Source organism: Balaenoptera acutorostrata, chromosome 9 (assembly GCF_949987535.1).
Source record: "Balaenoptera acutorostrata chromosome 9, mBalAcu1.1, whole genome shotgun sequence".
In the NCBI taxonomy this organism is placed as follows: domain Eukaryota; kingdom Metazoa; phylum Chordata; class Mammalia; order Artiodactyla; family Balaenopteridae; genus Balaenoptera; species Balaenoptera acutorostrata.
The window spans coordinates 1,057,528-1,079,902 of record NC_080072.1 but is presented as its reverse complement, the minus strand read 5'-3'; the positions used below and the strand labels follow the sequence as shown (position 1 = coordinate 1,079,902).

Sequence of the window (22,375 nt, the reverse complement as noted above, 5' to 3'; positions counted from 1 at the left end):
TGGGAAGTGGCAGCAGTGTCCCAGCTCGGGTGGCGGAGGAGGTCCACCCGTGACTGGAGTGGTCAGCAGCCCTGTCTGATCGTGGTGCCTGGGAAACTGCTTGTGTCAACAGCAGAACACCAGGCCTAGGCGAAGCCAGGCCTCTCCACCTCCTCCTCGGACGGACAACAGCAAAGCTCCGTGGTCTCTAGAGGAAGCTCGGCCAGCAGCCTCGGGGCAGACCCTGCTGAGGGGCCGGCGGGGAGCAGGGGGCGGAGTGGTCAGCGCGCGGCCTCACCGCGGGCACACACGGAGGGCGGCCGCTGCACCAAGTCACGCCGGTCACTCGGCGAGGAGCAGCGACGCCACAAACCCGCTCCGGCCGCGGGGCCAACTGTTGGCACCAGCACCTACAGTCCGCGGCCCGGCCCCACAGCCCGCCCCCAACGGCCCACCCCCAACGGCCCGCCGCGCATGCGCACACTGCCGACTCGGGAGCCATTTCGCGGGGCCGAGGGCGGGGAGCGACTGCGCAGGCGCCCGGCGCCGGAAAGGGCGGGGCAGTGTTGCGCCTGCGCAGTGGGCAGTGCGGGGGCGGGGCCGGCCGTCAGCTGACTGTGGCGGCGGCGGCCTTGCGGAGTAATAGTCACATCGTGGTTCCGCGCGGAGGGTCGCCGGCGCGTCAGCTCTCGGAGGGCGAGGCCTGAGGCCGGCCAGACCATGGCGACCACCGTCAGCACGCAGCGCGGGCCGGTAGGCTCCGGCTGGGGGCGGGCTCCACGGCCTCCGGGCACAGGGGAGGGCCCGATGCCAGGCTCCGGGCAAGCGGAAGGGAGTCCCGGGATGGGGGCGACCCCGCACCGGGTGGGTCCCCGGGTTGGGGGAGGCCCCGCACCCAGTGGGTCCTCGGAAGGAGGAGGCACCCAGAGAAGCACCCTGAACCCTGGACAGGCTCTTGGATGGTGGAGGCTCCCAGGCCCAGCTGTGTTCCTCGGTTTCTTAAGTGACAAATGAGGGGTTGGGAGCCGCGAGCTGGGAGTGCCTTTCCGCCCAGCCCTCGCGTCCTGTCTTCTGGCCCAGCTTATTGTGTCAGTGCCGGCGAGCGAGTCCAGACGGGCTCAGGCCGGCTCCTGGGGACTCGCCTCCAGCCGGGCGTTCAGACTGGGTTGGGGTGCGTCCTCACGACTGGTGAGGTTTTTATCACAGCGGCTTGAAACGTACAGTAGACGGACACCTGGGTCCTTCTGAGTCGGGACAAGGTTCTTCTGTGGGCACTTTGATGTGTCTTCTCCCAGAAAGCCGCTGCTGAGGGTAAGCCCCCGGCTGCCGGGGCTCCTCACCCTCGGGTCGGGGTTGACAAATCTTGTTTGTGTTTCTCCCGACTGGAGAAGAATCCACAGAACGTTTTTCTGAGTTTGAGGAAGACCAGGTCTTGTTAGAAGCCCCCTGGGCACAGATGCTCGTTCTGAGCGTTTGAATGGGACCTGATGGGAGTTCCTAGCCGACTTGGGTGTGGAAACGCCCCGGAGTCAGTAGAATGATTTCTAGACTTGGATTCTCAGCGTTTCCACGTCTCCACCTTCACTGCGCACAGTGAGTTACAGCAGGCCGAGTGTCTGTCGCACTTCCTCATTTCTATGCAAGTGGCTCGTCAGAGCAGCACAGGGCGCAAATTAGCGGCTCCCCCGGGAGGGGAGCGGTGGCGTAATGGGCAAGCGGCCCGGCCCCGGTCCCGGCCTGTCACGTGTCCTCAGCCTGCTGGGAACTCAGAGCCCTTGTCGCCGGGAACCACAGGCAAACACTCACGGCCGGCTCGGGGCCAGGCGAAGGGAGCGCTTGGTGAAGGTGGGCCCGTCCTCTCACCAAGGGGGATGTTGGCCATGTGCTGTGACAGGGCTGTGACAGGGCCAGGGCGACGGGCGGTGTCCGGACTTGGGGCCTGTGCTGTCGGGGTCTCGATGACCCGGCTGACTGGCCCTGTGCGGTGCTTCCCGGCGTGTTCTCTTGTCGAGTGGTCGTGGGCCCCATGCGTAGACCAGCAGGTGTTTGAGGGCTGCCCTCCATGACCTGTGCTCATGCAGTAAGGTTCGGTCTGGGCCAGAGCTGCTGGGGGCTCAGGGGTCTTGGGCGCCCTGGAGCCTGTGCGGCTTGCCCAGCTGGCGTGGGTGCTCTCGGTATCTTGGGTGGCACCGTACGGTGACGCCTGCCATCGGGGTCTCACAGAGCATCCACTCTCAGACCCCGAGGTCTGAATTCAAGTTGGGGTGAACGGTGGCCTGCCTGGGCCGGGGTCGGGGTGAGTAAGGGTCGTGGAGCAAGGGTCTCTGACTGGAGACTTGATGGGGGAGCAGGAGCTGTGGGGTGGTGGGAGGGGAGAGCATGGAAAGCAGAGTGGGACAGGGTCTGGGAGATGGGGGGCTGCTGCTTCAAGGCCAGGAAGGGTCCTGAGCAGGGCTGTCTGTGCCAGAGGGCGGGGGCCCGCGAGTGCAGGTGCACCTGGCCTGGAGTTTGATCTGGTTGCTACAGTGTACTGTTTACTGTTTTTTTTTTTCCTCCCTAATGTTTTTGCCTGGTACACATCCTCTCGTTTCCACATCTCCCCTCTGGCCCACCCCCTCTGGGTTAACTGTGCTCGTAAAAGCTTTTTTGCCAGTTATCAGGCATGAAGAACCCTTCCTTTTGTGGTTATCGGGGTCTGGTGGAGACCTCTTCCTTTGCCAGGGTGCACGGACTTGGCGTTGAAGGAGCTCCCACGTGCTGTCGTGTGTGTGGTGCGGTGGAGGCCCCGGGGGACGGCGTGGCTTGTGGCAGAAGCTGTGAGTCCAGCTGGGGCATCCGGCAGGTGCTCCCCGTGCCGGGTCCTGGCTGGGCGGCTCTCCCGAGTGTCCGCCCTCGGCCGGGGGTCCCCAGCCCTACCCACACAGGGCGGGGTTCAGCCTCGGCCCAGGGTCACTCAGCAGGGCTCCCAGGGCCTGGATTCACGCTCGCTTGGGCTGACTCTGAAGTCTGACCGTCTCTTCCCGCTCGTGGTGAAGGAGGGACAGACAGAGTCTTCGGGCATGTGAGGCAGAAGGGGGGGTCCCACGGGTCTGGGGAGGTTCCCTTTGTCCCTGAGAAGGGGAGCCTGAGGGGCTAGGAATTTGCTTAAATTCCAAGAGACGTGGTGTTTGCATCTGCAGGTTAGTCTTTCCCTGAGTGGCCGCTGAGGGATGCCCAGCCCTGTGCTGTCTGCCCACTTTCAGCAGTGCTGGTGTTTCTGGTCTGACAGCCCTTCTCCATCCTGTGATTTTGTCTGGTCCACGAACTATTAAAAAGCACCCGATGGACACCCACAGGAGTACCTGTGTGGGGGCCCCTGCCCTCTGAGGTAGAACTCGGGTCAGGGGAGGTTTGCGGGACCCGCTGCTGTTGACCACAGTGCTGCCGGTCAGCTCGACGGCACGGCGGCCAAGGCTTGATCACAGGCTAAGACGTGTGGTATGTCCCATTGAGTCCAGGCCGAAGGGGGCCAGTAGGGACCACTTGTCCTGCTTTTGGAGATGCTGGTTGATCAGTGTGGCCCCTCCTTCCTGTCACATCTTTTCCCTCGTCAGGCCTGAGGGTGAGCTGTCTGGTGATGCCTGGGTGGCCCGGGATGTCCAGGTCCTCATCAGCCTTGCACAAACTGATAATTGACTTCACTGGGGATGGCAGAGGGTGATATTTGAATTTTTTTTTTTAATTTATTTGGGCTGCGTTGGGTCTTTGTTGCTGTGAGCGGGCTTTCTCTAGTTGTGGCGAGCGGGGGCCACTCTTCGTTGCGGTGCGCAGGCTTCTCATTGCAGTGGCTTCTCTTGTTGCGAAGCACGGGCTCTAGGCATGCGGGCTTCAGTAGTTGTGGCACGCAGGCTCTGTAGTTGTGGCTCGCAGGCTATAGAGCGCTGGCTCAGTAGTTGTGGCGCATGGGCTTAGTTGCTCCACGGCATGTGGGATCTTCCCGGACCAGGACTCGAACCCGTGTCCCCTGCATTGGCAGGCGGATTCTTAACCGCTGCGCCACCAGGGAAGCCCCTGATGTTTGAATTTTATCACTTGTTCTGCATTTATTAGCTGGACCTGTTTGTATAGATGAATGCTGTCTGGTTGTCCTTAAATACAGTCTGTATGGGAAAGGCAAGACAGCTGCTTAGTTCTTTCCCTTTCATTTCCACTGTTCAGAGGAAGGAGTTGTTTTTTTTTTAGGCCTGCGCTTGGCTTTCTCTTTTTCGGGTGCAGTTGTGGACCTGCACTGTTGGAGTCTGGACCGTCGCCCGTGTCCCCGTGAGCTCTGCTCTGGATTCTCAGGGTGAGTTAGGAGCGCGTCCTGGTTTAGAATGGCCCCGTCTTCCCGTGAGTTGGACCTTTTTGCGTGTGGTGACCCCGCTGGCCATGCACAGGCCTTTCTTGTTTGGTCTGATGCCACATGGCAATGCCAGCTTTCTTTTAGGGAGTGTTTGCCTGATGGGGTTTTCATTGTTGGACCACATCTTTCTGAACATGTGTGTCAGGTTGGTCTGTTGTCAACAACATGGAGCTGGATTGTTAAAAAGTCAAATCTGAAGTTTGTCTTCTTCGTTTTTTAACTGGAATGTGTTAGATAGTTTTATGTGTATAGTTATACACACACACTTTTTGTTCCTAACGCTTTCTTTTGTGCTTTTATTTGTCTATTTATGTTTCTTTTTCTCTCCTTGCCTGCTTTTGGATTGACTAAATATAGTTTTTTAAGTTCCATTTTTTGGTTTTTGCTGGTCTGGAAAACACATGTTGTCATTCTGTTCTCTTTGGGGTCATCCTGGAAACGTTAACATAGGGACTTCGGGCTGCAAGGTTAATCATCGTAACCACCCTCCTCCTGATCAGTTGCTGCCTTGGGTGGCCTCTCCCCATCCTCCCAGGGGCGGTGTTACCTTGATAAGCTGGTGCTTGCTCAGATGGACTGAGACACGTGCTGCTTCCTCTGGTTCTTGAAAGGTATGTTTGCTGTCTGGGATTCTGGGCTCACAGTCTCCTTCTCTTGGGACGTGAAGGCCCCTGTGTGGCATCTGCCATCGAGCTGTTGGTGGCAGATTCGCCTGTGCTCCAGCCCTGTGCCTCTTCCCGCATCTGAGAGCACCCCCAGCCCCTCTTCCCGTTCCCCCGCTCTGCTGTCTGTCGGTGTCTGTGGCATCCGTCTGGGCATTGTGGCCTGCAGCTCTGTGGCCGTGCCCTCCCGTGTACATGGCCTGGGGGCTGCCCGGCCCCTGCGTTACTTGTCGTTTCTCAGACACCTGGCCAACTCCTCGGGCTCTCCGCCTGCAGTCCTGCCTGTGTACCTCCCATTCCGCCCACCTCCCTCTGTTGATTCTGCTTCACCACCAGCTGGATAGGAGCTGGGTGGGGGGATGGCGGTGCGGGGCTGGGGGCCCAGGAGGGGCAGCTGCCTCAGCCGACAGTGAGAAGATCCTGGAGGTGGGGAAGCCACCTGTGCTTTGCGGGGTGCGGGGGTGACCGAGTGGGGGTGGGGCTCGGACGGGGTCCCCGCAGCGGCTTGTCTGGCGGGTTCATTGTGGGCACGGCCGCGGCAGTGGGCACAGGTGCGATGGCCTCTCCCTGCCCAGGGTTGCCTTCTTCACACGGGTTTCCTTCCACGGCTCCTCCTCCTTTCTGTCCGTCTTGCTCCCTCGGGGGTCTTGGGGGGTGTCAGCGCCCACCCCACTCATCCCCAGGCTTACCATCCTGAGCAGCTCCCTGTCTCCCAAGAACATTGCACACGGACCCGCCCTTTCCTTCCCTGGGACCCTCCCTGGCTTCCCCGTCCCCTTGGGTGGCCTCGCCTCTCCTGCCCACTCAGGCGCTCCTGTGGCTCTGCCTTCCGAGCAGGTCCAGAATCGGATTCCTTCTCAGCCTCTGCTTCACCCACACCCACCACACCCCTTCGACTGGTCCCGCCCTGCCGCCCCCCCCCCCAATGTCACATGGTGGGGCCGGGCGCCAGGCAGAGCCAGATGTGCATGCGCGCAGCACCTCACCTGCCCGGCACCTCACCTGCCCAGCTGCTCACCTGCCCCGGCTCCTCACCTGCCCTGGCACCGCACCTGCCCTGGCTCCTCACCTGCCCGGCTCCTCACCTGCCCGGCTCCTCACCTGCCCCGGCTGCTCACCTGCCCTGGCTCCTCACCTGCCCGGCTCCTCACCTGCCCGGCTCCTCACCTGCCCCGGCTGCTCACCTGCCCTGGCTCCTCACCTGCCCGGCTCCTCACCTGCCCGGCTCCTCACCTGCCCGGCTCCTCACCTGCCCTGGCTGCTCACCTGCCCCGGCTGCTCACCTGCCCCAGCCCCTCAGCTGCTCACCTGCTCCCTTCCTCATCTCTGAGTCGGAGCCCATCAGTGGCCTTGGGGCAACACCCCTGTCCTCCGCTCCCCGCTCCTGCTCTCCCTCGCTTGCTCTGCTCCAGCCACCTCCCTGCCTCAAGCTGCCTGGCGGGCTCCTGGCCAGGCCTGTGCACAGGGCCCTCCCAGGCTCTGCATGACCGACGCCGTCGTGCCATTCAGGCCTCTGCTGAGGTGGCATCTTCTCCCGAAGCCGCCTCAGCCGTCTGCACCATCTTACCTCGCCCTGTGTCTATTTACAGCTCTGCGACTTTCAGCAATGATTTGTCTTCTTTTGTTAAAGTACGAGCTCCATGGGAGCAGTGATTTCCCCCCAGCATTTGGCGTGAAAACCCGCACATACGGTGAAGGTGAAAGACTTGCAGTGCGATGCCCGGCCCCCGGCGCCCCTTGGCGCACCACTGGCTGTTTCGTTTCACTCAGATGTGGACGGGGTGATCCATCTCGCTCGCGCCCGGACCCCGGGCTGGCGGGAGAGGCTCTGGAATCCCTGGGCGAGGCCCCGTGGAAGCCGCTGGCTGGCCTGTCAGCGTCGTGTGGCGTTGTCTCTCTCGCTGACCCTCCGGCGTCCTCGTGCTCAGTTAACGCCGTGCCTCGGTCCCCTCGTCCGGAGCTCGTGTACGCTGTGTCCGGCAGGGCTGGGACAGCCAGACGTTTTGGCTTGAATGGCCTATCCAGGGTTGGGTCATTTAGAAAGCTGGGGGAGGCCTGAGAGGTAGGAGTAGGGGAGGAGAGCTGACCCAGGTTTTTGCAGTGAAACCTGGAAGAGGATTGGGGGGAGGGGGCGAGGGGGGAGGGACCAAGTGGCACCCTCTGGGGAGCCCCCCACGGCGCTGGTGGTGCCCGCCTTCCCTCCCTGTTGCTTCTGGGCTTTTTCCTCTTTTCCCATTTCCTGAAACCAGGTCATCGGCAGGAGGTGCTGGAGGCTTGAGGAAGGAGCAGGGTGTGTGTGTATGTGGGGGGCGGTGACTCGTGCGGAGACCCGTCCCCGTGACTGCAGGTGTCGGCTGGCAGTTGGAGTTTTCCTCGTAACTTTCTTTGGGAAGATGCTGAATGTATGGAAGAACGTCAGTGACGCGTCCCGTGACTGGCGGGTGTCTCTTAGGCCTCAGCGGGCACGTCCTGGGGCCTCTCTGTCGGGGTGGGATGCGCTGGGATGTGTGTGCAGCCCGCTCCTTGCCGCAGGCCGCTGAGGCTGCGGTGCAACGGGGCCTGTTGGCTGGCGGGGCAGCCGTCAGCCGCCCCGGGTGCTGAGCCCCACGTGACCTGCCCTGACCCGCCGTCACCCTGGGCCTCACCTGGGCGAGCCTAGGGCAGGTGTCCCCAGGGCGCCTTCAGGCGGGTGGCCCTGCAGACCTGGAGGCTCCGGGTTCAGCGTTGGCTCCTCCTCCCTGGGCTGTGATCCCCCCTCCCCCGCCCCTTGCAGGCTCTGAGCACGTGGGATTGGTTTGTTGTGCTGTGTCCCCCTCCCTTGAGGCCTCAGCGTGGCCCGCTGTCCCCGCGTGGCTCCCGCGTGGACTGTGCTGAACCCCAAAACCAAGACGCGTACGACAAAGAGGGAGCGTGACCCCTAGGCGTTGCGTTTCATTCTAGTTTCATGATCTCTAGGAGCGTAACTGACAAGACAGGATCAGTGAAGGAAGGGAGAGGCCTTTCCTGACGTGTCACTCTCGCCACTGCACGTCCCCGTGTGGCCTGCTCCCTGCGGGGTCCTTGGCGCTGAGGTGGGCAGTCATTCCTCAGACCAGCAGGCGGGGGTGTGGTCTGTGCGCAGCGACCCCTGGGAGAGTCATTTCTGTAAGACGAGCACCGGGGCAAGCGGGGGCTGTGGGCAAACGGCGAGGGGCCCGAGGGGCTCTGGATGGGGTGCGTCTGGGGGCTCACGGGGGCCTGGTCTTGGCGCTGGCAGGAATCGACGATTGGCGTGCCCCGGGCATCTCAGCCCTCCTGAGGGGTGTGGCCTGCGGGGTGTCACCACCCGCCTTCCTTCGAGGGCCCGACCTGGAACCCTCTCAGCTGCACTACGTGCCCAGGAAACGCGGCCTGCGATGCCCTGGGGAGGGAATGGAAGGCACTGCGCTCCTCTCCTGGCAACGCCGGGGCCTCTGGGGGGCGGCCTCCGGGGGCGCCCTCCCCTGCCCTGGGCTGGGTCCTTGATGCAGCGGAGGTGTGAGACGCAGAGCTGGCTCCCAGACAGAGGGTCTGGGGGGGCGGGGGGGGCGGGGGGCACGGCTTGCTTTTAGAGAGAAGCAGTGGGAGCGCGAGGCCTGTGGGTGCAGAGTCGGCGTGCGGGCTGCTGGGAGCCAGCGAGCGCCCTTGTGTGCGCTTCCGTCAGCCTTGGTGGGAGCGCATGAGCTCCAGGCCCAGACTCTCCCAGGGACCTTCGAAAGGAAAGGCGCTGAGGGCGCTCGCTGGGGGAGGTGCTCTCCCAGGGGCGCTGTGCGCTGGGCGGGGCGGGTGCTGTCTGGGCCCCGCCTGGTGCCGTCTGGTCTGCGCAGGACAGACCTCCGCGTCAGGCGGCGTCTGGACGTCACGTCCCTGGCGGCCGCTGTAAGCGCAGTTGCCAGAACTCGCTGTGACACGCTGGGGGCTTCCTTTCCGTGTTCCCTGAAACCGCCCAGTTCTTCAGGGCCCGCGGCTGGGGTCTGTGACGTCCCCTGGGCGGCTGAGGGGGCCTGTGGCCCCGGTTTCCCCCCAGCAGCCAGACCTCCGTCGTGGGTCCTACGGCTGCCCCCTTCCATTCACCTGGCCTCTGCTCGCTCTGTGGCCCCTCCAGACCCGCACCCCCAGGCCCGGGAGCGAGCAGCGGTGCGGCTGTCCAGGGCTCTGAACACCGGGGAGGTGGGGGAGGCGTGGGGCCATCTGGCTGTGGGCCGTCTCTCCGTGCATGGTGTCCTGCGGTTTTCTGGGCGTTGTCACTCCTGCAGCCCCCAGGCTCTACCGGGCTCCACACGCAGGTGTGTCCCTGGGAGCCGGCGCTTTCCCATCACTTCACCTGCCCAGGGCCAGGTCTCCGGGCTTCTGGTGGTTAATCTGTTGGCTTCTTGGTCTCCAGGGCGTTTTTGCATGTGAGCTCTTTCTCATGGAGACGTTTGAAGGGTATCAGCACAGAGGCCTTTCCAAGTCACTGGACATCCAAGCTTCAGGTTTCACCCCGTGAACAGTGCTCACGGTGGACAAGCCTTGCTTGCGGCGGTCCTGGTCCTGGTCCTGGGGAAGGGATCATGGACACGCGGACCGGAGTGCGTGAGGCGCCCAGGCCCAGCGAGGACGCAAGGCCTGCTTTCAGGGCGGAGACGCACTCGGGCCTCCACAGAGCCCCTCGTCTGCTGAGCGTCCTGCTCCCGAGAGCGCAGGCCCTGGGAGGGGCCCGCAGGGTGGAGACCCTGGCGCCGCGGACCCCCGTCCTGTGGGCGGGCGGCGCCCAGCTCTGACCGCCGTGCTCTCCGCAGGTGTACATCGGGGAGCTGCCTCAGGACTTCCTGCGCATCACGCCCACGCAGCAGCAGCAGCAGATCCAGCTGGACGCACAGGCGGCGCAGCAGCTGCAGTTCGGAGGGGCACTGGGCACCGTGGGCCGCCTCAGCATCACCGTGGTGCAGGTGGGTGTGGCCGCTTGTGGGGGGGGAGGGGGCCGGACCGGGCGGGGCGGGGCCTTCGCTGTCATAGCATGCTTCCACGTGGACGGATGGGGCTTTCTCTGATCCCGTTTTTCCGGAAACACATACCTGGTGGAGAACGATGGACGTGAAGATACTGACGATCGCCCGGGTTTCGCCAGGAGGAGTTAGAGAAGGGGTCCGGAGCGCCGCTCGCCCTGCCGGTGCCGGGGAAGGGGCGGCGCGGCTGCTGCCCGGTCATCCCGGCGCCCGGGAGAACCAGATGTGCTGTCAGGGCGGAAAGGGCGCTGCCACATTGCTCTGACGGGCTGCATGAGGCCGCGGGAGGCAGAGACGTCTGTCCGTCCGTCCATTTGTCCCCAGCAGACACCAGGGCCGTGCCTGGCGGGTCGTCGTGCCCAGTAAGCTTTGGGGTGACCTTCCTCAGACACTCGTGTGCCTGCAGCACAGCCCAGTCGACGTCACAGGCGAGCCACTTGGAAGCGGGCAGGCCAGGCCTCCGTGTCCCCTCCGTGGTGCCGGGGGCACGGGAGGAGAGCACGGTGCAGACGGGCCTCTGCAGAGGGCAGCAGCCATGCGCAGAGCATGGCCTTGGGGCCAGTCGAGGTCCAGGTGAAGGGAGGCGCCTCCCGCACTCACGGGCAGCTGGCCTTGCTCAGCCACGAGCATCGGATCATTCCGGTGGAAAAGCCTTAGCGGCTAGACAGAGACAAAACAGCTGCCTTGAAGCTGTAGAAAATCAAGCCCGTTTCAGACTTTGCTGCTACATGTTTTCCAGAAAATACCAGGGCAGCTTCTGGGAGTTTCAGGGGGAAAATCTGCCGTCCTGAGAACTGCTCTAGTGAATTCACGGTGAAGACAACAGCACGTGAGGGCTGAGGCCCTTTCCCAGGCGCTTTTGGGAAGACATTAGCCGTGTTATGCGTGTTTGCTCTTGGAGACAGAGGAGCAGGAAGTCAGCGGGTGAGGAGGGCAGGGGCAGGACGGCAGTAAAAGCCTGCGTTGCCCTGAGGGACGGAGTGCGGGTGCAGCGACGGCGAGCTTTGAGGGCGGGTGTGGAGCGGCCCAGTGATTACCGTGGAAAGTACAACTTGAACAGGAAGTGCCACCCTGTGCCAGGGGCTGCTTCAGGGCCAGGCCCTCCTGGTGCTGCCGGCTGGGGGTCCTGCGGCCTTGGGGCTCGGCTCTGAGTGGGCACCCTGTCCTGAGCTGGAGTTCAGGGCTCCCTCGGGCTCTGTGTCGGGAAGGTGTGGGCGAGGCTGGAAGGCCCTGCGCTTGGTGCTCCTGGGGGAGAGCCAGCCGGCTTCAGGGAGCACCCCAGTGGGGGCGGGAGGGTGTGTGACCCCAAGGCCTGTTGCCAGCGCCCAGGGCATGGAGGAGCATTGACCTAAATGGGGGAAATTGGAGGAGGAACAGGCCGGGAAGGAAATTCGCGGTTCAGTGTCGGACACGTTAAGTCGAGTATGTTTTAAAGGCAGGTGGCCGAGGCCGGGAGGCTGTGGACTTCAGGGGAGAGGTCCAGCAGTGACACAAGGCGGGCGTCCTGAGGGGCTCCGGCTGGTCCTGCACGGAGGGGTGGTGGCTCTGGGACGTGCGGTCATGGGCAGCCCCGGCCAGAGCTCTGGGGAAATCGGCACGAGAGTGGGGGATGCGGGGGGCAAGGAGGCTCGCAGACAGAATAGGGGCTTGTGCGGAGCCTTCCAGAGGGGAGAAGAGAGAGGGTGTCAGTGCAGGCAGCAGGGCTTTGGGGAATTTTTTGCTGTTTTTTTAAAAATCGACCTTACTGAATATGATTTACGTATGTTAAAATGCGCTGATTTGAATTAGCCTATGTTTCAATGACCTCTGACAAGCCTGTCCACCCCTGTGATGAAGAGAGCTTCTCCAGCAACACAGAAAGTTCCCCCTGCCTGTTGGTGGGCCTGCCCTTGACCGCAGTGCTGACCAAGCTCAGCCCCCGGGGCACTTCCCAGAGTCTGTCTGTGGCCCAGCAGGGCCGCTGTGAAGCGCGGGCTTCTGTGTGAGCGTGAGTTCCCATTTCGGAGCGGACTCCCCGCTCCCGAGCTGGGTGGAGTGTGCTTTGGAGAAGCTGCCAGGGTGGTCCCTGCACGGCCGCCCCGTGGCTCCGCCCAGCCGCCTGCGGGGCTCCTGCGCTCTGGCCGGGCCGGGCTGGGTCTGAGCCCGTCCAGCAGCTCCTTGTGGCCTCACGGGGTTCTGGTTTGCGTGTCTCTGATGACCGACGGTGGGGAGCATCTTCTCACGTGCTTATTGGCGTTGAGCTTTCTTCTTCAGATCTTTTGCCTGTTTCCTAATCGTGTTGTGTTTTCAGTGCTGAGGTTTGTGAGTCCTTTAGGTACTGGACACAGCTTTGTGATCAGACTTGATGCCGCAGACGGGGCTAGTCTGCCTTCCTCCTCAACGGGCCTCAGGGGGCCGCCAGCTGCCTTTCCTGGGTCATGCTTTTGCCGACCTTGCCTAAAAGATGACAAAGACTTCTCCTGGTTTTTCTTGTGCAAGTTTTATAGTTTTAGGTTTTACGTTTAAGCCCATAATCCACTTCGAGTCGGTATTTCCTGACCGACAGCCTGCCGTGCTCCTCGGTGTCCACGTTTTCTCCTCCAAACGTGGCCCGAGCAGCCCGTCTGGCTTGAGTGGGCCCGTGACCTGTGTGAGGTGTGGGTGGGCTCCGCCGGGATGCCCAGGGTGAGGTGCCTGCACCCCGGCCCCCACGCCGCGCTGGGCAGGGACGGTCACTGCCGAGAGGCTCCTGCGCGGGAGGGGAGGCGGGGAAGCCAGCACGGTCACTGTCCGAGGGTGCGGGGAAGGCCTTGGCTGGGCCCTGCTTCTCCGGGGTGGCCCCCGTCCCCCTGCTTCTCTTCTCGGTGGCTCTTGGCTCTGTCCCGGGACGGCCTGCCGTCTTCACCCTCCTCCTCCTCTGGGTGGGGATCCAGCCCCTGCCTAGCAGCAGCCAGTGTGTCCTCAGTGTCAGGCACGGCGCCGGGTGCCTTATCGCAGAAACACTGGACCCAGCCTGGACTTTCTCCTCCTCCTGGGTCCCAGAGCACGGTCGTCCCTGGGACTGGTTCTGGGACCCCCCAGACACCACCATGCAAGGATGCTCAAGGCTCTCGTATGAAACGGTGCAGTTTTGCACTCACGTACCCTCCACACGTCCTCCCGTGTACTGAGTCATCACTGGGTTACTCGTAACGCCCAACACGTGGTAAATGCTGTGTGCGTGCAGTTGTAACACAGTGTAAAGCTATAAAAATCGTTGTTGGTGTGGCAAATTCAAGTTTTGCTTTTTGGAACTTTCTGGAATGTTTTTTCCTAATATTTTCGATCTGTGGTTGCTTAAATCCACCGTTATGGAGGGCTGACGGTTCAGTTACAGCCGTGTTCTGATGGGTCGGCACCCAGAAAACTCTGGAAGCTGTGAGTGGAAGGGGCGGCCCACTTAGCTGAGCTGCAGCTTCCACTGTGACAGCCGCCGCCCCGTCTCATACGTTGGCTTTATTTCAGGCCAAGTTGGCAAAGAACTACGGCATGACCCGCATGGATCCGTACTGCCGACTGCGCCTGGGCTACGCGGTGTACGAGACGCCCACGGCCCACAACGGCGCCAAGAACCCGCGCTGGAATAAGGTCATCCAGTGCACGGTGCCCCCGGGCGTGGACTCCTTCTACCTGGAGATCTTTGACGAGGTGGGGGCCGCGCGGGGGCCACTCAGCCACTCCAGAACTTCAGGTTTCTTGTGGCTTTGTGACAGGCGTCCTGGTGTCCCCAGCATAGTGAAAAGCACGTTTCCCCTGCAGAGTCTTTAGAACTTGCATTCAGACACGTCACCACCCTGTGTCCAGCGTGTGGGCGTCACCCGACCAGGCAGGTCAGGCAGCCGCTATCTGTTCGCAGCTTGGGTGTGACATGGCCAGGGCCCGTGGCTGGGTGGCATGCGTGGCAGCAGCCTCCCGAGTGTCCCTGGGCCGTCGGGTGCCCTGGGCTCTAACTCAGCCTGGCCCTCCGAGGGCCTGTCTGGGCGTGTCCCACCGCTCCTGAGGCCGGGTCGGCTGCCCCCTCGCCTGTGGTCAGCTGACGGGGCTGGGGGGGTGGGGTGGGGTGGGCAGCGGGGCTGGGAAGTGGCCACAGTCCCCAGGGTTCTGCCTTCCTCCCTTCCTCCTGGGTCCTCCCTCACACCCTGCCCCATCGCCTCTGGGGCCCTGGGGTGGAGGGGAGGAGGGGAGTGTGTGGTTCGTGGGGGAGCGCATGTCTGCAGGCGCCTGGTGGAGCCTCCCTCCCCCTGCACCCACAGGAGGTGGAGAGAGCGGGTTGGCCCCGGGCTGCGTACACCCTGCCGGGAGGGCTGGGGGAGTGGGGCGGCCTCCCGGGTGGCCCTGGGGTCACCACCATCTCCCGTCGCCCCCCAGCGAGCCTTCTCCATGGACGACCGCATTGCCTGGACGCACGTGACAATCCCCGAGGCGCTGAGGCAGGGCAAGGTCGTGGACGAATGGTACAGCCTGAGCGGACGGCAGGGCGACGACAAGGAGGGCATGATCAACCTGGTCCTGTCCTACACGGTGAGGCCGGCCGGCGGGCCTGCGGCCACCGGGGTGCCACTCCTGGGCTTAACGGCATCCCCGCCCTTACTCCGAGGTGTTTCTGGCATGTGGACGCCGGGAGGGCGTGCAGGGACCCCGGGTGGGACCGACTGCCCAGCCTCACAGCCGCCGCCTCTGGCACCTTGTCTCACCCCCTTTCTAGTGCTGGACTGATTCACAGCAGGTCCCAACATCAGTGAGTTTACTCGTGAACGTGCCATTGTGCCTCTGTAACAGACGTTTCTACGTAGACGGAAAGCCATCATTGTACTTAACTGAAGAATTATAAACAGAGAGAGGCTGTTTGACCCTGGAATTTAAGCTTAGGTTTCCTTTCTTGAGCAGGGTTCTCTGTTGGTCACGTCTCAGCCGTGGTTCAGCAGGTCTGATGACACCTTCTACCCGAGTCCTCCGAGTCCTCCAGCAGAGGAGCCTTTGGGGTGTCGGTGTGGGCAGGGACTTGATGATGCTGGACGGGGCGCAGGGCCTGGCTGGACCCGCCTCGATCCTGGCTCAGGTGACTGGGCTCCAGGCCCCGTGCTGTCCCTCCCAGGACGGCTTTGGCGAGGCTGGGAGTGATGAGGTTTGGATGTGCGCCGTGTTCTTCTCTGACCCCCTGATCGTCTTTGGTGTGTTTCAGTCGCTGCCGGCTGCCATGATGATGCCGCCTCAGCCCGTGGTCCTGATGCCCACTGTGTACCAGCAGGGCGTCGGCTATGTGCCCATCACAGGTGTGTGCTGCTGCTCCTTCCCGGGCGCGTCTCCTTGGGTGTTCGAGCTGGGGGGAGGCACGTGGGGATTCGGTGTGTGGGCTAGAGGCTGGGCCTGGTCTTCAGGGGATGCCCGGAGAGCCTCCCAAAACCAGGGGTCCGCTGTTACGTTTGAATGTTACATGCATGTGTAGGAAATAGGGTTTGTTTTTTCTCTGTCGGCACAAAGAAGGTGAGTTGAAATTTATGGAGATGTTGAAATGTGATTTCTAAGCATTTTGAGTCACTGCAGCACAAGATCACTTCCTGTTGGGTGGATGGACCCCGGGCTCCAGCGTTACCGTTTCTCTTTTTACCTTTATGAGGTACTTACCTTACACGTTGGTAACCTTTCTGAATGAGCGGTTCGCACAGCCCAACAAAGTCAAGTTGGACTGTCGCTTTTCCGCCTTTGGATTTTTGAGCCTTCACGTCAGCCTGTGATCGGCTCCCACCCTGGGCCGCGACGGGGCCTGGGCTCACCTCGCCCCCCGCGTGAGCTACCGTAAAGCCGGGCGGTGCGTGGGCGGCGGGAGGCTCGGGGCACCGGAGAGACCGAGTGACGCCGAGGGTGCCGTGTGCACGGTGGTGGCCACGTCCCCGAAATCCTCTGAACTCCGTCCAGGGCAAGGTGAAGACTGTGAGGCCCCGAGTTAACTGCCCCAGGACCGCCCGCCTCCCACGTTAAAACCCAAGACCCTCCGGGTGGAAGGGGCCTAAGGAGAGCCACAGTGTCTCCTAAAGTTTGTCTCGACTGTTCCCAGAAGTGTCAGAAATGCAGGCAGTGGGAGTGTGGCCCGGATGCGAACCAGGCAAGGGCGGACGGCGGGGGCTCGCGGAGCGAAGCTGTCAGCCATCCCCAGTCCTGGGTTCCCTTTTCCTTCTCCGCGTTTCTGAAAGGTGGTGGGCGAGCACCTTCCTGGGCTCATGGGACGACCTGGGGGTCCTGGCCTCACCGGGTTTGAGTGCCCACCTGGGACCCAGGCGACCTCTCGCCTCTGAGGACGGCCAGGACTAAAGGCCAGTGGGCAGGGGGTGTGGGCAGGTGCTCGGCCCGGCTGGCCCAGGAGGGACTTGGAGGGGCTGGGCTCTGCTGCTGCCTTGGGAGCACGTCCCGTCCCCTCCGTCCCTGGAGGCGGCCGTGTGTGTCCAGCACAGCCTCGGTCGCGCACCTGCAGCCGATGCCACCTCGTCTCAACACTTGTCGGCCCTTCTGCCAGTTTTGGTTTGGACAGTGTTGAGCTGCCTTTAGGATCTTCTGACTTCAGACAGGAAAGGAAATCATGTCCTAAACTTCTTAGTCCAGCGCTCCCAGCCTGGTTGGGCGGATTGTTTGTGCTTTTGACTTTATAAGAACTAATGATTTTATTTTATTTTATTTTATTTTATTTTATTATTTTTTTTTTTATAAAGTCTCTTTATTCTTTTTTTTAAAATTAATTAATTAATTAATTTATGGTTGTGTTGGGTCTTTGTTTCTGTGCGAGGGCTTCCTCTAGTTGTGGCAAGTGGGGTCCACTCTTCATCGCGGTGCGCAGGCCTCTCACTATCGCGGCCTCTCTTGTTGGGGAGCACAGGCTCCAGACGCGCAGGCTCAGCAATTGTGGCTCACGGGCCTAGTCGCTCCACGGCATGTGGGATCTTCCCAGACCAGGGCTCGAACCCGTGTCCCCTGCATTGGCAGGCAGATTCTCAACCACTGCGCCACCAGGGAAGCCCTATTTTATTTTTAAAATTTATTTATTTACTTTTGGCTGCGTTGGGTCTTCGTTGCTGCGCACGGGCTTTCTCTAGTTTCGGCGAGCGGGGGCCACTCTTGGTTGCGGTGCACGGGCTTCTCATTGCGGTGGCTTCTCTTGTTGAGCATGGGCTCTAGGCGCACGGGCTTCAGTAGTTGTGGCCCCCGGGCTCAGTAGTTGTGGCGCACAGGCGTAGTTGCCCCGCAGCCTGTGGGATCTTAGTTCTCAACCAGGGCTCGAACCCGCGTCCCCTGCATTGGCAAGCGGATTCTTTATTTTTTTATTTTTTTAAATTAATTAATTAATTTATGGCTGAGTTGGGTCTTTGTTGCTGTGTGCGGGCTTCAGTAGTTGTGGCTCGTGGGCTCTAGAGGGCAGGCTCAGTAGTTGTGGCGCATGGGCTTTGTTGCTGTGCGGCATGTGGGATCTTCCCAGACCAGGGCTCGAACCCGTGTCCCCTCATTGGCAGGCGGATTCTTAACCACCGCGCCACCAGGAAAGCCCTGCAAGCGGATTCTTAACCAGTGCGCCACCAGGGCAGTCCCAGAACTAATGATTTTAAATCCCTTTCTGCTTTTCTGACTGGTGTTTGACTGGCTCTGCACTCTGTTAGGCGTGGAGTCTCTGTTAACACCCTCCTTCCTTACGTTTGCCTGGGTCCCCCCCGAGACCATCTCAGGACAAGGAGTCAAAGCTTTGACTTGGGGTCCGGTGGCACCAGGTGCTCGGACTGAACCTTCCAGCGGTTGAGATGCTGTGAGGTTCTCAGTTGTCACCCGTGTCTAACAAGGGAGTGAGGGGACGTGGCTGGTGTGAGGGAGTGATACCAGGAGCCCCACGTGTAGCTGGCGGGGCTGGGCGTCCGGGGCCCCAGGGCCTCTGCTCAGTGCACAGGCCTCGGCGCGGCAGTGCTCGTGAGCGCCTCGCCTCGTGGGTTGTCTGCTGTCACGGGGAAGGCTGGGCGTGCGCTGGGCACGCGCTGGGCGGGTTTTCTTTCCTCGCCAGTGTCTGATTGTGATGTGAGTGCCAAGCTGGGAAAGTCTGTTCTGGAAAGTGTGACAGAGGAAACGGCGTGAAAGTCTCAGGTGTTGGGGCAAAGGAGCATAGACTGTGTTTGCTGTTTCGTTCTCAGGTGGAGGGAACCGTTCTGTGGCCTTTGATGGATGAGAATTGACCCCTGTGGTGTAAATGCACACGTTCTTAGGCTTGTTTTTGCCCCTGCCACCCCCGCTGTGAAGTGGGTTCGTGTGAGATGCTGGGGACCGAGTGGCGGGGGGCTGCTCGCCCCTGGTTTCTCGCAAGTGTCTGGCCAGTTTCTGAGGCCATGTTGGGAGACGAGACCTGGGGGGCCGCCCCCTGGGGCGGCGCGCGTCGGAGGTGCTGCTTTCCCTGAACCCTGTCTCCTGGTCGCAGGGATGCCCGCCGTGTGCAGCCCCGGCATGGTGCCTGTGGCCCTGCCCCCGGCCGTGAGCGCCCAGCCCCGCTGCAGTGAGGAGGACCTGAAGGCCATCCAGGACATGTTCCCCAACATGGACCGGGAGGTGATCCGCTCTGTGCTGGAGGCCCAGCGGGGCAGCAAGGATGCGGCCATCAACTCCCTGCTGCAGATGGGCGAGGAGTCCTAGATGTGCCCGCCCGCCCGCCCGCCCGCCCGCCCAGCTCCCGGGAGCACCGTCCCCAGCAGATCCCCGTGAACGCGCCCTGCGTAGCCCCTTCCTCGGACGTCTGTGTAGCCCAGTCCACACCCTTGTTCGGGTTGCATGTGGTTTTCGGTTCTTGCAGCCGTTCTCGACGTGGTCGGGGCGGGTGGGGGGCTCTCCCGTATTGTGTCGGAGGGCCGTGTCCCGTGTGCGCGCCCGCCTTCCCGCCATCCCGGGAGGCTCTCCTGGAAGCATCTGCCCCCACCAGGGCCTTCGTGCCGAGCCTCCTCTGGTTTGATTGGTGGCCTGCGGTGACGCGACCTGATCGGGTAGACCCATTAGCGCAAGGCACACAGAGCCCACTGACAGCGGGTTTGGGGTCACTTAGAAGTTTCAGCTGAAAACTTACCTCCTCCCCTTGGTGTTGTTCGTGGGCTGCTCACCACCGCCCAGCCTCGGCTGCAGAGCTCAGCCTGCGTGCAGAGCAGCCAAGTCTGGGCGTGGCGTCGGGAGCCCTGGCCTGAGCCCGGGGCCCTCCGTCTCTCCTGCTGTCTCACCCGCCTCTGTGTGATGCTGTCCCGAAGGGTCACCGCTCCTCCCCGGGATGCACTCTGGCAACAGAACTAAAATTGGGGGTGTAAGAGACAGATCCAGTCTTTGTATTTGCTTATTAAAGGGCCTTTAGGAACTGGCTTGCTACCGATGTTAACTTAGGGAAGCTAGGTTGGGCCCAGTCCTGTGGATCAGTTTGGGCGACAGAGAGGGCAGTCTGGTGACCGTCAGTGCTGGCAGGTCTTCCCAAGAGGCAGGAGGCGCCCTGCCGTGTGGACGGCACCCTGGCCCTGGCTCCGGCCGCGGACAGAGAGGACGGGGACAGGCTGGGTGATGCCCCCGAAGTGACGCGCTGTGCTGTGGTCACCGCGGCCTGCGGTAAGTCGCGATCACCGCTCTGTCTTTGCCCAGCCTTTGGACATAGAGGTGGATCCCAACCGTGTGGACGTCAGTGGAAGGTCAGCCCGAGGAAGTTAGGAGGACCCAGGCTGCAGCCCTTCCCTCCGTATAGGTTAAGTGTGGTGCCGCTTTCTGTCTCCCCGGGGCGTGCACGGTGGCCCCGGGTGGGGGAGACCTGCGTTGGTTGGTGGGTTCGGACCACTTGTGCCTTTGCCGCAGGCTCTTCTCAGATGCTTGAGAGCGATGGTTCCTCGGCTGCAGCCCTAGACTGTTGGGCGGTGACCTGACCACACTCAATGCAGCTCCACACAGGCCCGGCCCCCAGCCCCAGGTGACCCCGCGCTGCCCCAGCTGCCCCGCCCGGGCGTCCGTTCACGGGAGTCTTAGCTTCAGGGCGGCTCCAGACCCGCCAGCTCTCATGGTCCTTTTTCATGGATGCCGTTGCTTTACTAGGTCAGAGGAGGGTCGCGCCCCGTGAGGCCTTTGTTAAGTCAGACGCCCTTCCCGCCTCGGCTGCCCCTTCCTGCCTGGCTTCGCGGTCGTGTCCGCGCGCACCGTCCAGGCAGCCCCCGGGCGTGGGGTGGGCGCCGTCTGGCTCGGGCGCCCGCGGCTGCTGGGCCCGCGGCCGGGGCACGTGCAGCCGGCTGCTGCTCTGTGCTGGTGAGGAGAGAGGCGTTTCCAGCGGGCCTGCCCGCCCTCCCGTTTCAGGCGCCCAGCCGGGTGTTGGCAGAAACGGTCCTCGGAGCTTTGCGTTTCTGATCATTCTATTGGGGTCCAGGGTCCAGATTCCTCCTTGATTGTAAGATACGTTTTTACTTTTCAGCCTTCTAATTTAATAAATGGTCTGTGTAAAATAGAGAAGTCAAGTTTTCTAAGGAGAGTTTGCCATTTTTGTTCTGTTTTAACTCGGCTCGTAACAAGCAGGTTGACAGCAGTCGCAATAAACTCACCAGCAAACTAGTTGCAGGACTCGTAAGTGAAGGCAGAGGAGGGCACAGGCTGGATTCCGACTGGGAGCCTGAAATAGTTCCGTGCAGCGTGGGTTTGGTTTTCTGGTCGGGCTGTGGAGGACAGGCCCCAGACGCTGCCCTCCACTCCTGGTTCCCGAAGCACCGGCCTCTCGTTCCTTTGTTGTCCTGTTTGTAATTCTTCTCCAGGCCGTCCCGAGCCGGGAGTAGGAACCGAACATGGGCCACAATGTGTCTCCCCTTCTAAGAGGGCCCATGACGCCCGCCTCGGAGCCAGACCCCGAGTGCAGGGTCCGGCTCGGGTGCAGGGCCCCGGGGCCCTGGAGCGCACGGGGGTGGGGCTGGTCCAGCCCCGAGTCAGCAGGCACTGGCCCCACTGAGGACATTGCACAGCCGGGAGGTGGGGAGGAAGGGGTCCCACTGCCTTCGGGTACGCCCTCCCCACCCCCGTTACCCCCTGTCAGTTTTCTCAGGTGCCCTCCTGCCCTGGGTCAGTGTCACAGTGAGAGCTTGTGCCCAAGGCTGAGAGGAGTTGTGTGCGGGCGGGGCCCGGGCACCAGGGACACGATGCAGAGGGTAGGATACGCTCGGCGCTTGCCATGTCCCGGGTGCTCGGCCCTGCATGTGGGGTGTGAGCCGCCGGGAGGTGTGGCCTTGGCTCGTTCAAGTGCTGGCTGAGGAGGGGACTCGGCCCACAGAGGGAGGGGGGAGCCCCTCCCCACTGCGGGCCCATGTCTACACCACCCGCAGCCCGGGGAGCTCCAGGTGAGAAAGCCGCTTGGTGGAAGCAACAGCATGTTGTTTCTGGAGGAGCTCAGACGTAGGCGAGCGGAACCCCGCCCATCCCAGCCGCCAGCCTCCCCTGGAGCAGCACGTGACAACCTGCAGTGTCGTGGAAACAGAATAAAATGCAAAGACCAAGAGAGTTAACAATACCCACACAGAAATGGAGAAGAACAGATAGAACTGTTGGAAATGCAGATACAGTCATTGCAGTTGACCCCTTGGTGGGCAGGCTTTTGGCAGATTGGATGTTGCTGAAGGATGGTGGTCCAGCGGGGCCTGAAGAAACCCACTGCACACGGGGCCCAGAGGAGGTGGGGGGACGGTTGGTGTCTCCGGTCGGGAATCCTGTGAACCCCAAGGAACACGAGGTAGATGTGCATCGAGTGTGTGAAACAGGCCTGAAACGGCCGAGCTGGGTGTGGGCGGGGGCGTTACTTTGGGGTCAGCTGGTGGACCTGGGGACGGGACGAGGACGTTACCCAGGTACGTGGCCTGCCCACATCTCAGGGGCCCGCCACTCCTCGCGTGGACGTCCATCCGCAGCCGAATGCGGGCTGGGTGTGCAGGCGCCGGGCAGTGCGTACCGGGCCGTGGTGGGGGCAGCCCTTCCGTCCTTCATGTCGGAGGTCAGAGATGGCCCTCCTCTCGGCCAGCCCGTCCCAGACGGCGGAGGAATCAGTGGCGTTCTGCCGGCGTCCATCCCAGTTACACGTTCCAGGGCTGGGGAAATGACCAGTGGGTAGCTGAGTGGCCCCATAAGCCCCAGTTTTAAAGGGGCCTTGGCGTTGCTTTGGGTGCCTGCGGTCAGTGGTGGCCCCTCTGCCCTGGGGGTGAATGCCGTGAGCCCCTCTGGGAGGGGGTAGGGACCACCGCCCCGTCCACTTGCCCTGGTGCCTTGGGCTCTCCCGAGGGAGCCCAGCCTCTTCTCCGACCGATGGTTCTGGCCTGAGGACT

General features: G+C 62.2%; 1 protein-coding gene across 3 annotated transcripts in view; it reads left to right on the top strand.

The window, feature by feature from the left end:
• The first annotated feature begins 566 nt into the window (after window positions 1-566).
• The window catches only part of TOLLIP (toll interacting protein), a 148,037-nt gene continuing 126,228 nt past the window's right edge, over window positions 567-22,375 (top strand). Inside the window, exons 1-6 of one of the 3 annotated variants that reach the window (XM_007171169.2) lie at window positions 567-732; window positions 9,822-9,971; window positions 13,512-13,694; window positions 14,415-14,567; window positions 15,229-15,319; window positions 18,490-18,707. In XM_007171169.2, the coding sequence (XP_007171231.2) occupies window positions 700-732; window positions 9,822-9,971; window positions 13,512-13,694; window positions 14,415-14,567; window positions 15,229-15,319; window positions 18,490-18,701 (822 nt within the window). In that variant the 5' untranslated portion in view covers window positions 567-699 and the 3' untranslated portion in view covers window positions 18,702-18,707. Of the gene's footprint in view, window positions 733-9,821; window positions 9,972-13,511; window positions 13,695-14,414; window positions 14,568-15,228; window positions 15,320-18,489; window positions 18,708-22,375 lie in introns of those variants that run through there. The other 2 variants (XM_057553911.1, XM_028163650.2) reach the window with 2 other exon arrangements.